This window comes from Octopus sinensis, unplaced genomic scaffold (genome assembly GCF_006345805.1).
Source record: "Octopus sinensis unplaced genomic scaffold, ASM634580v1 Contig09616, whole genome shotgun sequence".
NCBI lineage: Eukaryota > Metazoa > Mollusca > Cephalopoda > Octopoda > Octopodidae > Octopus > Octopus sinensis.
In genome coordinates this window covers 74,921-89,487 of record NW_021831849.1, presented here as the reverse complement: position 1 = coordinate 89,487, position 14,567 = coordinate 74,921, and the positions used below count along the sequence as shown (strand labels likewise).

Sequence of the window (14,567 nt, the reverse complement as noted above, 5' to 3'; positions counted from 1 at the left end):
GACAGACACACAGACAGACAGACAGACACACACCATACCATTTTATTATTAAGATTTTTTGTGCGGCCCGCGAAGCTAATCTTAATTATCGATTTGGCCCTTGAGCTAAAAAGGTTGAGAACCCCTGTTTTAGATAATCTTTGTGTGTGAGCACCAACTTCAATTTAGTGGATATGGCTTCATGCTCTTTCCTCCAAGAAAAGCACAGGTTGTATAGCTTGCCATTAGGCTATCAACAAGATCATTTTCGAGACCCTCGAAACAGCTGTTCCATCTGGCTTGCTAGCCAAGTAAGTTAATTCCAAAAGCCTTTCTCCTATAGAATTACACTTAAATTAAAAGCTATTAATTGTTTATGAAAAAATTAACACAATTGACTATCAATTGACAACGCAATTAGAAGAATTTTCGTAGAAATATTTATTTAGTTTTTCGTAAAAATACCATTTATTTTCTAGCGTTAATCGCCGTCGGTTCTTTCATTCCTTACTGTGGCGTCCAACAGGATGCTCCTTTGGGCCTTTATTGTTCGTTCGGTGTATCGTTCGACTTTTGCACTTTTCCTTTAGTCAATAAATTCATTGAGTAGTCTGAGTTCAGTGAAAATCTTAATTTTTTCAATTGTTTCACGTGTTAATTCCACTAGAACCATATTGTATAATTGAGAATTTTCAATGAAAAGTTATCTGAAAAAATATTTTTTGGTATTTTAAGCACTGTGACCTCGCAGCCTTGGTGTCTCGACTGTGACAAAAATTACTGCTAGAAAACAAGATGAAAACCAGTCAGCCTTTAAAGAAGATATTTTTCAGGAGCCCACAAAGGATTGAGTTGGGACCTGACAAATGACATAAGCTTTAGTTCGTTAATGTTGTCTAGTTAAAATGAAATTTGTTGGATGAGCCCCTCTGTTTTGTTTTTAAAAATAAATTAAATTATGTTGTTATTATTAACTATAAAAATAATTAAATGACTTGAAAAAAATTTCCATGTAAACGAAAGTGATTTGAAAATGACCGAAATGAGTTACTTTGCAATGAAAAATGCTGCAATCGCTAGAGAAGCTGTAATTATACAATAAATATTTATAAATGATAACCATTTTATTAAACTATTTTAAAAGGATGTTTTGAGAAGCGAAGAACGTACAAAATGTCTTATAATGCTTATATTACAGTATCTAGAAAACGAAGGGTATATTTAAAAAAATATTTATAGATACATTAATTCCTATAATTCGTTCATTGCTGAAACTAATATGACAGACTCACAATTTGAAGTATGCGATAATGTAGACTTGGAGACAGTCTTAATGGAATATCAGTCCTATCATTTTGTTAAATTTTCCAAATATCCAAAAATAATCCGAAAACGATCTCGTATAATTTTATCTGTTTTAAATTCATTGTTTATTAATAATTCTCAGGAGAAAAACAAAATTTTACTTCTTTGAAAACAGAAAAGAATGTTTCAAACAGTAAATCTTCTCCATCAAACGCGTCTTCTAGACAAAAACAAAAACCAATAAAAATAGAAAATCAAAAAACTAACGAGGATCTCAACGTCATAGGTACTAATCCTAAAACATCCTTAAAAGTAACACAATTAATAATTTAAACATAAGAGTGTTATTGACTGTCGTCAAATGATTGACAATGCTAATAAGTTGAACCCAGAAGAAATAAATACTGATCTTCAAAGCGTTAGAAAACTTAAGATGAATAAAAATTTAGAATAAAATTTTAAAGCCTCTCATACATTTTTCAAACGAATGGAGAGAATTATCTGCGATTATAAGTCGGGTAATGTAAAATCGAAATAAATTTAGGATATTTTTGTAGAAAATCCTGACGTCCATTGGAATGACATAATCGGATTGCAGACACCTAAAAGATTAATAAAAGAAGCTGTCGTTTATCCAATAAAGGTTTGCATCATTAGGGTTACTTTGTAGTACCCAGAATTATTTTCTGGAATACTTTCACCCTGGAAGGGACTTCTTTTATATGGACCACCGGGCACAGGCAAAACAATGCTGGCTAAAGCTGTCGCCACAGAATGTGGGACAACATTTTTCAACATTTCAGCCTCCACTTTAGTAAGTAAATGGAGAGGAGATTCAGAAAAACTTGTAAGGGTTGTTGTATTTCTAAAATATAATTTGGATAGGTAATGTTTGAGATGGCAAGATTTTATGCTCCGTCGACTATATTTTTAGACGAAATTGATGCAATACTTGGGCAGAGAGGATCTGTCAATGGATCCGCACCGTAATTCATTCTCTATCTACGAGTAGAGAGCATGAAGCTAGTAGAAGAATGAAAACAGAATTGCTTATGGAAATGGACGGTCTTGCAAGAAGTAATGATTTAGTATTCCTTTTATGTGCTTCGAATCTACCCTGGTTTAATTTATATTAAGTTAAACATACAGGGAACTCGACCACGCAATGTTGCGAAGACTCGATAAACGGATTTTTGTAGATTTGCCAGTTTTTGAAGCTCGGAAAGTCCTTTTCTCTCACTTTCTGCCTTCTCCGAATATTCTAGGCAAAGACGGACTCGATATTAAAACTGAAATAGACTACACATTAGCAGCCTCAGTAAATTATTCGTTATTACTTATGGGTAACGGAGGGGTATTCGGGTTCAGACATTAAACTTGTATGTAGAGAAGCTGCAATGAGGTCAGTTAGAAAAATATTTCGTAAACTAGAAGAAGGAAACTTCCATAGCTGTTTTTTGGCTTTTAATATTTTAGCCGAACTAATTGGCCAACTTGAACCTATCTGGACTGAAGATGTGCTTGCTGCTTTATCGTCAACTAAACCTTCTGCAAAGCAGTTCGCGGGAGAGTATGCGCAGTGGCAGAAAAACTTTGAATCAGTATAGAATTACTAAACTAATGTTAACAACACTCATAAAATTTCTTATTTGTGTCAAATTGTTGAACTTCACTTGAAGAGTCGATTATAGATTTCTCAAATATAAGTGCCTGAGAATTAGAGTAAGCAAAAAAGACGATCAATTTTTCAGGTGCAACCTTCGAGAATACGAAATTGAATTTTAGCAGAATTCTTTGCGTACCCGTCGATGAGAAGGCGACTTCGTGCAGGAAATGGACTCAAGCTTCGGCTCCTTTACAAACTTTAACTTCAAATTGTACTACAGTCTACAGCACAGCTATATTTTTACAAAGGAAGATTGCCGTAATTGATTTAGGCTATGTTTGTCTCAAATCCGTGTGAATTATTATTATAAACTCCAAGCTTGCTTAGCATAGCAAACCCGGCATAAACAGTCATAGCTAACTAATCGAATGAGAAAGCCAAGGAAGGAGGAACTGTCCGTGCCGATCAACATTAGTCTCCAAATCTTCAATACAGCTTTCCGGATCCAAAAAGAGGTGGGGAATATCTGGTTTGCTCAGTTCCCAATTGTCAGCCTCCTATCGTCGCTCACCCCACGTCATTTGTTTCCCGAAGGGTTTTACATATTGAAGATTTTCATTGGTAAGTGATCAAGGGAGGTAGGAGGTCCCCTTTTAGATCCGTTCTATTACTTTCTTAGATGCGCTACAATGCTCAGAATGGCTTGGAGGGAAGTCAAAATAATAAAAAATTACAACTGTTTTAATATGGTTGGATTCCATGAGGAAGTGGGAAAAATATGTTTAGTGACATTGAATGTGACGAAATAACGATGGACGTTGCTAATGAGAATGTATCGGAATCGTGTCCGATGAAGAAATATGTTTAATGTTTCTTGTGAAGGCGATGAGGACGAAAAAGATCCAAACCCGTAAAAACAATCAGTTCGGAAGCTATAGATCCATGCAGATTGATACGCCAGTTTATTACTAACAAATATTTAACTGGCGGCAATTCTCCGGAAAATGTTCACAAGGGAAGGACTTTAGGCCCTCCAAGATGTAAACGGCAGATGCCGCCAATGGCATGACATTAGGGGGATGGAAATCAGGATTTTTAGATTGCTATGCGGCAAGAGTACCAGAGCAGTGTGGAAAACTCCCCAGATCCTAGTATATACCAAGATATTCGATTTATTTAATATTATTACTCAATAACAATTTTAAAAAAACTTTAAATTAAAACAATAAAATTAGTCACATTATAGTGTTCAATGTATTCAGATGCAAATGTCCTTGATGAAACAATCGAGATATGGAAAGTTAGAAAGCTTATTAAAAACCTTGACTGTGCCCGAGGGTTGTTATAAAAATTGATTTCTAAGTAACGGAACAAGCATGATATCGCTGATTGTACCCCCACGTGATCAGATTTCCCGGGTAGCCAAACTCTTATCCACGGAATATGGAACAGCAACAAATATAAAGAGCAGAGTAAATAGACTTTCTGTTCAAAGTGCAATAACCTCAGTCTTATCTCGACTTAAACTGTATAATCGAGGTTGTTGAGTCTATTAAACCTGCTTTCAGTACCACCAAACGGACTAGTATTATACTGTGGCACAGTAATTACTGATGATGGAAAAGAAAAGAAATTAACAATTGATTTTGAGCCATTTCGGCCTGTAAATAGTTCTTTATATCTTTGTGACAATAAATTCCACACAGAAGTGGGCTTATTTTCATAATTTAGGCACTTTCTTCACTCTTAGACAGCGAGCAGAAATTTGGATTTGTAGTAATGGACGGAAATGGCTGTCTATTTGGAACCCTGACTGGAAACACGAAGGAAGTCCTTCACAAATTTCACGTCGATCTCCCTAAAAAACACGGTTTTGATTTGGAATTGACTTTTAAAGGACGTGGAGGGCAGTCACAACGTCGATTTGAAAGACTTCGAATGGAAAAAAGGCATAACTATCTTAGAAAAGTTGCCGAATGTTGCACTGAGTTATTCATAACTAACGATAAACCAAACGTGGCTGGAATTATTCTTGCCGGATCAGCCGATTTTAAGGCAGAATTGAATAAATCTGATTTATTCGATTTGGTATAGCACTCCTGGAATGATTATTGTAGAGACTGGCGGCGATCGTGTTGAAATTGGTGGACATATCTTATGGTGACGAGAGTGGATTCACTCAAGCAATTTCACTTTCGTCCGACTGTCTTAGTAACGTGTCTTTTAATAAGGAAAAAAAAGTCATTGGTTTGTTGGAGTGGTTTTATTTTAGACAAACTGTTTAATGAGATAAATCTTGACACTCGTAAATATGTTTATGGTTTGGCCGACACGTTGCAGGCATTGGATATGAGTGCCATTGAGATTCTTATAGTTTGGGAAAATCTGGATATATATCGCCTCACTCTGGTAAATACTGTTACTGAAGGTCTACTTTGTTTGGTTATCTTTAGAAACTACTCACAGGCATGTAACCAAGGATGAAATGAGTAGATGTGATCGTTATTTCGACCCAGAGGAATTATCTTGTGGAATATATTTTAGACTAATGTCGAATTGACTGTCTCCTCTAATGAGAATTTTTTAGAGTGGCTTACAGAAAAATACACTTCGCTTGGAATAGCTTTGGAATTAGTAAGTGATCGGTCTCCTCAGGGGTCTCAGTTTGTTAAGGGTTTCGGTGGAATTGGAGGTATTAAAATTTAGAGACTACTTTTAGGGATTTTGCGGTACAAAGTTGATTTTAATCCTACGACTCAGGAAATATTAGATGATCAATTGGATGAAGATTATTCGGACAATGGACACGAGAATGATTCTGATGACTTTGAGTCATTTATGTGACAATCGAATATCTATGCTTCGGGTCGGCAGTGGGACGACCTCACCGTTCCACTGCATATCTCTCATTATTAATGGTTTTTGCTAATTTCTTTAACATTTTTCTTATGGTTAAAGTATTTACTAAATGTTGATTTGTTACATTTACCTTTTTTAAATTAGTATCTATTTTTTGTTATTTAACATTAAAATTTCAGATGCGTGAACATGACATACTTACTAGTGAATTTTTTTTATGAAATATTTATTAACATTTATAAAAGTAAAAAGATAGCTAAGCTAATTAATGGCCTCACGAGACACCCGGCCAGCCTCGCGAATGGCGAAGTAGTACAGTGCTGGTAGAAAAAAACCGGTTTTGCAGTTACTAACTTTTTTTGGCGGATAGCATTTATTTTTTTAACTGAATTGAACTCTTTGTAGTTGATTAGATTTATAATTTTTTTTATTTATAAAAAATTCCATTAATCGTTTAAAATTCTGAAGATTTAAATTTTAGAGTGTGAATAAAAAACCGGTTTTCATTATTGAGTGATATTTTAGTAGTTGAATTTTTAGTTTTATAAGCAAATGTTAAATAAAATAATTAAATGGAAGATTTTTGCTCTTTATGAGTTAAATTGGACGATAAAAGATATCGCAGATCATCTAAATACTCCAAAATCGACAATCGGAGATTTTCTTCGAAAATTCAAAAAATATGGAACTATTGATAGGATTCCTGGTTCTGGACGTCCTAAAAAGCTTCAAAAAACAGACGTTGAAATTTTATTGCATCTTGTTGAGTGCGATCCAAAAAAATCTTCTAACACGTTGAGGAATGAAATAAATTATTTAACCGGTAAGAGTGTCTGTAGAAAGAAAATTGGAACTTATTTAAATTCCAATTTTCTCTTCGGAAGAGTATGTCAATGTAAACCGTTGATTTTGAAGAAAAACATAATAAAAAGATATGAATTGTCAAAAATTTTTATTCGGATGAACAATGACGCATGGAAAACTATTATTTTCTCTGATGAAGCATCTTTTAAGATTTTTTATACTAAAAAAGGCAATACAGTTATCGAAAAAAAAGTTCACGTTATGAATTGAGCCATATTACGCCGACAGTAAAATTTGGTGGAGGCAGTGTTATGGTTTGGGGCTGAATCTCCTATCAAGGAGTGGGCAATTTAGTTTTTGTTAATGGAACCCTCAATTCCGCTAAATATATAAATGTAATAACGAATAATTTGTTCGTTTCGGCGCGAAAAATGGGACTAAATCAGTTCACTTTCCAACAAGATTTGGCTCCCTGTCATCAATCTGCATTGACAACCAAGTTTTTTGAAGAAAATAAAGTTCCAATTTTTGATTGGGCTCCGCAATCTCAGGACATGAACCCAATGGAACATGTTTGGGGCATGATGAAGCAGAAGTATTCTTTAGATCCTGCAAAAAATAAACTGGATCTGGAAGTCAAATTAACAAAAATTTGGAACGAATTGCCGTCTGAAAGTATTCAGAAGTTAATTGATAGTATGCCTAACAGGTCATACGAGCTATTTATTAATCGAGGATACCACACAACATATTAACTGTTGATTTTGTTAACTCTTTTTGTTAAAACCGGTTTTTTATTCACAAGCAAAAATTTAAATTTTTAAAATTTCCGCCGATTATTAAAATTTTTTAAAAGTAAAAAAGATTATACATATAATCAACTTCAAACTCTTTATTTCATTTAGAAAATTAATAGCTATCCGCCAAAAAAAGTTAGTAACTGCAAAACCGGTTTTTTTCTACCAGCACTGTATGTTACATGCCCCATGCGTTACCATGCCTGACGCGTTACCATAATATTAAATTTTAAAATTTTAATTAAAGATTGAAATATATTTACCTATTAATTTAAAAAATAATAATATTATGGATTTTTATTTTTCAATGGTTAACCATTATCATTAAAAACAATAAATTAAGCATTCTGTTTAATGTCTCGTTTGTTTGTTAAGAATATTGAGGAATATTATTATATTGTGGATATTTTGAATGGTGTACCCATTCCCGTTAAATCAAAACAACAAAGATATCGACTCAGAAAAAAAGCTGAAAAATTTTGTGTGATTTCTGGAAAGCTGTATCTTTCAAGCAAAGATAAAAGTCCGAAGCTTGTAATTACTTTGGATAATGAAGATGAAATGGCTTTCCATTGTAAGAATATTCACAATATTACTCACTGCGGGCAGAATGCTTTAGAACAGCACTGTCATGACAATTTCTTTACAATTAAAAGAAATGTTGTTAGAAAAGTCGTTTCGGAATGTCAAATTTGTTTGTTGAATAAAAAAATGGGAGTTCATATGTCAAAATATTCATTTTCAGCTGAAGATAAGAATAACTGCGTTAATGTAGAATTTTCGGATGAAGATACCAAAGAAAGAATCAACAAGATGACAAAATAATTAATTTTAAATTTTATTTTACGTTTTAAACTTGAGATCTATAGAACACTAAAATTTCAAAATTTCAAAATTACACAATTTTTGTTAATCCTCATCAACATCAATACCATTGTCATTGTCCAGAATAATAAACCTGATGTTTTTGTGTTGGATAAGACGAAAATAATTCTAAACTTAATTTAGTGTGAAATTAGTAATCAGCGATTAGTGAAACAAGTTCAAATGGAACAAATGCATGAACATGACCTGCTTCCTAGTGAATTATCATTGGTTCAAATGATAAAATGAATATAGTACCTTTCGTGCTATCTTCGAATAGTATGTAAGGAATTTTTACAAGCACTGTCAGAATACTCTCTTACTATATGACAAGAATATATGACTGCGAAATTTGAATTTTCTTTCTACGAATCCGACTGATGTTCCCGATTACGCAATTATAGTTATGAATTGAGATAAGAATTTTAATCACGTTTTATGAATTTAAGAGTAAAATGCTTATATTTTTTAGGTTTATAAAAATCTTTTCAAAGCTTTTTCAATCCCATTTGATGTTGAAACTAAGGCAGTTCTAGGTTGTTATCAAATGGAATTACTTAAAATTCAATGCAACACTACACGTAAATCAAAATATTTTTCTGAATTGGATATTTTGTGCTTCTACAGAAATTTTTTATGTGTCAAAAAATCTCCACAATTAACCTACAATGCTGGAAAAATGGCTTATATATTTGGAAACACATTTTTGTGTGAACAGTTAATATCCTAAATGAATAATGTAAAAAATTGTCTGAGAACGAAGATGACCGATTCACATCTTAACGATATATGACGTTTACCAATTGAACAGATTAATGAGTAAAATAAATTAACTTTTTGTAATCATTTTTAATTATTTAATCTGCAAGCGTTGCCCTGGAACGGTTAGTTCTCGGCAAAACAGATAGTTTGTGCGTTACCGCTCACGATCGCAAATGAAGCGAGATCCTCTGTTTTAGCTAAGAGGAGGAAGGAACTGGAGAGATTGTTGAAAAAAACGTCCAAATTGAACATTCTGTCGGATGTTATAACCTTCAATTTAAAAAGAGGCGTATTACATACTTTAACTAATAAAAGCTAAAGTTGAGTTTATTTATTGGTAAAAATAATATATATTTATAAATTTTCTAAATTAATATTTATATTTAATAAAATTTACTTTATCAGCTTGATGTGGTTGTTTATTTAGCTATATTATTTTATATTTAATTGCGTAAAAAGATTAAATATGTGTAGTTCTACAAAAATTCGTTTGAAAAAAGGAGAAAAGGCGCCAGTTTGTTTATTAGATGGTGCGACGTGGCGTATATTTTATAAAAGTTATGATTAGATATTGCTGAAATTATCGATAGTCGTATAAATAACACTGTCGCAGAATATTATGTTCATTATCAAGACTGTAAATTTAATTATTAATTTGCAGTCAATAAAAGATTGGATGAATGGGTTACGGAAGACAGGATTGACTTTTCTGGAATCAAGAAAAACAACTCGAATGTATTTCTAGTTATATTTCAATCACAGGAAATAAATGGATTAAATCCACAAAACTCTGAAAAAAAATCTGTTGGTTTTTATTTTGATATGATTCAAGGAATCTAACACTCAGAAATACAAAACCGGGAGCATGGCCGTGGCTACAAATTTGGACGACCACACAACGCGGATAAAGAACATATCTCTGATTCAATATGGAAAACATTTTATAGAGCCTTGGTATTTTTCTCCATATCCCGAAGTAGTCATTGGACATGCTCTTTTTTAGATCCTGAAAAATGAGAAATGTTTATTCATTTGTCAATACTGTCTCGGATATGCTAGAAACGATTTTTGTTTTAGTAGGCATCGACAGAAATGTCATGCTTTCCATCCTCCTGGTCGAGAAATTTATAGGAAAGACTGTCTTTCCGTATTCGAAATTGATGGACGGAAGCAGCGAGTTTTTGCTCAGCGTCTCTGTCTTTTGGCCAAACTGTTTCTTGACCACAAAACTCTATTCTACGACACTGAGCCATTTATATTTTATGTTCTATGTGAAATTGAGAGTGACAGCATGAATGGGTACGTTCCTGGAATTCATCAGGTTTTGTCATGTTCTATGATGAAATAGGATGGTCACGAACGATTTCGCGGATTTAAAATGGTCGGCTATTTTTCCAAGGAAAAGCATTCTACGGAAGACTATAACGTAGCTTGTATTCTCACTCTTCCGCCTTTCCAGAGGCTCGGATATGGCCGTTTTTTGATTGAATTTAGCTATATTTTATCCCAACGTGAACACCGAACTGGAACCCCTGAAAAACCTTTGTCGGATTTTGGCTTATTATCTTATCGTTCTTATTGGTCATATGTTATACTCAATTTGTTGGTGGAATATTCCCAAAAGGAGTGCAACGAGCGCTTCATTTCTTTAAAGTGAATTTTCATCAGTTGTTTATGTGTAGTGAAATTTCGGAAATTACTGCCATAAAAAGAGAAGATATTTTGTCCACATTAAGGCATCTGAATGTGCTGTTTTATTATCGCACTCAGCACATATTCAAATTGACTAAATCTGCTTTTGAAATATATAATAAATTAAAGTCAAAAATACGTCTCACCGTGGATGATGCATATTTGAATTGGAATCCAAAAGATTTGGGTAAAATGAATAAGTGGTAGCCACCTTTTCTATCTAATTTTATATATATTTTTTAATCTTATTGCTTAACATTTTATTCTAAGTAGATTACGAAAATCACGATTTTGAATATTGATTTATCTTAAATTACAAAGAACGCTTTGAGTATTGACGCAGAGTTCCCAGGAATTAAATTAAATCCAATTATGATGATTAACAAATTTGCTAAGCTCAGGCACGATCTTGTACTAAAACTCAATATGCCAGATAGTCGTTGCGTGAATCGACCTACTTTATGAAAAATTATTATATTTCTAAACAAGCGCACAATTCATTTCTACAAAAATTTATTTTTATTACCAAGTTAGGTTTAAAGGTTATAGTATTTTCAAATCAACCAAACTAGACCTAATACCGGTAAGAAAATATAATTACCTGCTTTGTCCTGTGCCTTCGCCTGTAGCGCTTAGTTAGCATATTTCCAGATTCAGCTTTTTTGGAAATTATTTTAGGAGTAAACTTGTAGCATTTACAAATTGAACCAAATCCCTGTTAATAAGGGCTATTGATTATTAACTTTGGTCAATCCTTCACGGAAAACAAGCTTAGAACCAACTCTAACACATTCAGGACGCTGAATGAATCGGAAATGAACAGTTGCAGAATCCCCGGTCCTCAAATAATCATTCCCGTAAATATTCAAAATTTTAGCAGTTTGTCTAATCCCATCAACATGTACTAAACATAAATCATCAGAACTACAGTGTGTATGATATCCAACACTTATAGTCGTTGGATGTTGCATAATCCTAACATCTGCTTCGAACTCCATACAGGGAAAAATATCAGCAGGTTTAGGGGAAACAGTTACTATCATTCCTTTACGGAGATGCATTTCAATCTAAATTATAACGGATTAAACCCACTTTTCTAATGAATAATGTTGCTAGTTGTCCTTGCCGCGCAGATTGAACAAAAAGTCGACTTCTATTAATATTTTTGACAATAGTCTCGGAAAATCTCCCGAAATAGTCTGGGCCAATTACGATTGGGTCATTTATTCTAACCACTCCTTTCATTACAATTACAGAAAGGACAACTCCAACATTCTTAAAATATAAAAAATGATCTCAACCGGAACATTAAAAATATTATCGACTATTGCCTCGAATGGTCCGTCATTCGTAAAGAACCTAACGTTTGGTTGAATCAAGTCGATAAATCTCCGCAATAAGTCGATCCCTGAGCCCGTTACGTTCGAAATAGAAAAAATTGGACAAAGACTAATGAAAATTACAGAAATAAGAGAACATTACCGAAGTGAAGAAAACATTTCTGCACAACGAAAGACGTAATTCATATTTTTAACTTTTACAGGAGTCCTATTGACAAATGGACTCCGAATAAAGGAAACAAGTGATTGTAGTGTTTCCGTAAGTTTTTGTGCAGGACACATGTCAATTTTAGTGACAACAAAAAAGCAGGGAATGTCGAGAGATGTTGCAAGCCAAAAATGTTCTTTCGTCATCCCAATCATACCTGCGTTGGCCCCAATCTAAAATGACGACAGTGGGATATAACAATAAGCATGCAAGCGTCTGGCGCGTATCCGAACATTCCAGAAATCGTCGTTTTTAAGTATTTTTCGTGTCCAGCCAAGTCGATTAAGGAAACAACTTTCGAAGCCTTTTTACACAATTTCTGCCAATCCAGTTTTCCTCGGTCGGGATTATTCAGACAATTTCCAGCGTAGTCAAAGCCAACAATATTGACTCCAATTGAGCTCGTTCTACCGGTGGCTGCCTCGTGCTTGTGATTGAACATTTTTGATCTAGCAGAGCCTCTTCCATCATCGGAAGTGTTGTGGGTCAAAACCCCCAACAGGGTTGTTTTTCCAGTATCGACGTTTCCTGCAACTGTGATTCTAAAAATAATATTTTTGAATGACCTAGTTTCTATAAAATCATATTCGTCAACAATATTTCTTATTCGAAAGTCTCTGACAGGTCCGTCGCCTGATTTTCGGTCACACAAAGAGATGGACTGACATTGCATATCTTTAACGACTTGTTGAAAGAGTTTTTCAAGTTTATCCAGGTCGATGTTGTTTCGGCAATGATTTATAAAGTCTAACAGTAATAAGAATTCAGGATTAGGTGAACCTTCCTTTCCCAACACATAGAAAGTTTCTCCTCTAGAGAGTTGCATTAAATTCTCTATTTCATTTTTTATTATTTCTATTTTTTGTTGATCCTTTTGGGATTCAACAATTTCTGGATCATTTTGCATTATTCCAATTAAGACAAAGTAAATAATACAGCCGTTAGAAAAACATTTTATTTATCAATAAATAAAAATCTATTTTTAATTAATAAATTATTTATTTATAATTGATTTAATTTTTCAGAATAGGAAAAAAACATTTCTATAAAAATTTTAAAAAGGATTAAACAAAAATTTGGAATTTTTTATAAAAGACATGGTTTTTATATTTTGCAAATAATCTATTTTAAAATTCATTTATTATTACTGAATTAATTTTAGAAACAATTAAGAAAAGATCATATTTTGGCCCAAACATTCTTGACCTATAAATGTTCTGATTTTGTGATATTTTCCGTTTTAAATTCTGCTTTTTTTTGAATGGGATTTCTCAGGTATGCATAAAGGTAGAATTGACTGAGAAAATTTCCTCAATTATCCATAATTACGTCATTTATGATATGATGTATGACATAAGCACTGGTAATAATTGAGTAAAATCATAATTAGAAAAAAAAAGTAAGCAATTGGGTGCTAAGGGAATTGTCGAGGGCCTGAGGGTCAGCTCAACGATGCCGCGCTGCGTATTGATGCAGTTTCCGCGGAGCACAGCAACGAGATTCGCTCTAAACAGCGCTCGTCTCCTCCGGTGTTGTTTTGTGGAGATTTTTCCCATATTGAGTCGCATTTCCGACGATTCAGAGGTTTCGAAGGCGAGGGCAAACTCAAAAGCGTCCGAAATACAAGTCGGCCTTTCCCGGAGCGACGGCAAGCGTCCCGACGGGATGACGACCTTTCCTTTTAGGAAGGCAATTTGTTTATGCCATGTGTCGACTCTTTTTCGGACAATGCTTCCCAGGACTGTCGCATTCGCCGTGCCTGGCTAAGAGACAAAGATGACGAAATACCGTGATTTCGGACGCTTTTGAGTTTGCCCCCCTCGCCTTCGAACCTCTGGAATCGTCGGAAAGCAGCACTGGTAATAATTGATTTAGATTTTAGAGAAACTAGAAAATAGTAATTTTAGATGCCGCCACGTTATCAACGAGCCACATAACATTTTTGCTCTTTCTGAAGAGCCATCCAGAACTCTCGTCCTCGTAGGAAAAATCTCCATTGCCATGGTCTGGGATCACTTAGTTAGCTAGAACTTTTTTCTTTTTCCTTATAATTTGGTGATGCCGGAATAACAGTAAATTAATAAACAAGTCTTTGTTTAATGCGGTAGGTAGAATGAATCCGGGCTTTCAAAGGAATGTCATTTTAGATCGTACAAAATAATTTTCCATCGCGATATTCGACAAAGTGAGACTTCCTAATCTTAATATGTGATAAAAAGTCGCCATGGCGACAGATCTCCGTGAATATTTCAAATCTTTTATATAAGAATTACATCTTTTATATAAGTTTGATTTTGATATTTTTCTTGGGAATTTTATATTTGTCATCCTTCTCAGTTGGTTTCGATAAA

General features: G+C 33.8%; 1 protein-coding gene and 2 pseudogenes across 1 annotated transcript; 2 read left to right on the top strand and 1 right to left on the bottom strand.

Moving 5' to 3' along the window:
* Positions 1–1,645: 1,645 nt before the first annotated feature.
* LOC115228147 lies at positions 1,646–2,891 on the top strand (annotated as a pseudogene).
* Positions 2,892–9,814: 6,923 nt separating this feature from the next.
* Positions 9,815–10,875, top strand: LOC115228145 (annotated as a pseudogene).
* Positions 10,876–12,085: 1,210 nt separating this feature from the next.
* On the bottom strand, positions 12,086–13,123 carry LOC118761141 (GTP-binding protein 1-like). Its single transcript, XM_036498848.1, has 2 exons — positions 12,997–13,123; positions 12,086–12,963 (listed from the first exon to the last, which is right to left on the bottom strand). Exons 1-2 carry the CDS (start codon positions 13,121–13,123, stop codon positions 12,368–12,370), a joined length of 723 nt encoding a protein of 240 aa, XP_036354741.1. The 3' UTR covers positions 12,086–12,367.
* Between the last annotated feature and the right edge of the window lie 1,444 nt (positions 13,124–14,567).

What these genes read in the sequence shown, in the direction of transcription:
- LOC118761141 (XM_036498848.1), bottom strand. Translation starts at nt 13,123, where the DNA reads ATGCAAAATGATCCAGAAATTGTTGAATCCCAAAAGGATCAACAAAAA. An exon ending in CTATGTGTTGGGAAAGGAAG is followed by an intron (nt 12,964 to 12,996) that starts GTTCACCTAATC and finishes TATTACTGTTAG; the next exon opens with ACTTTATAAATCATTGCCGA.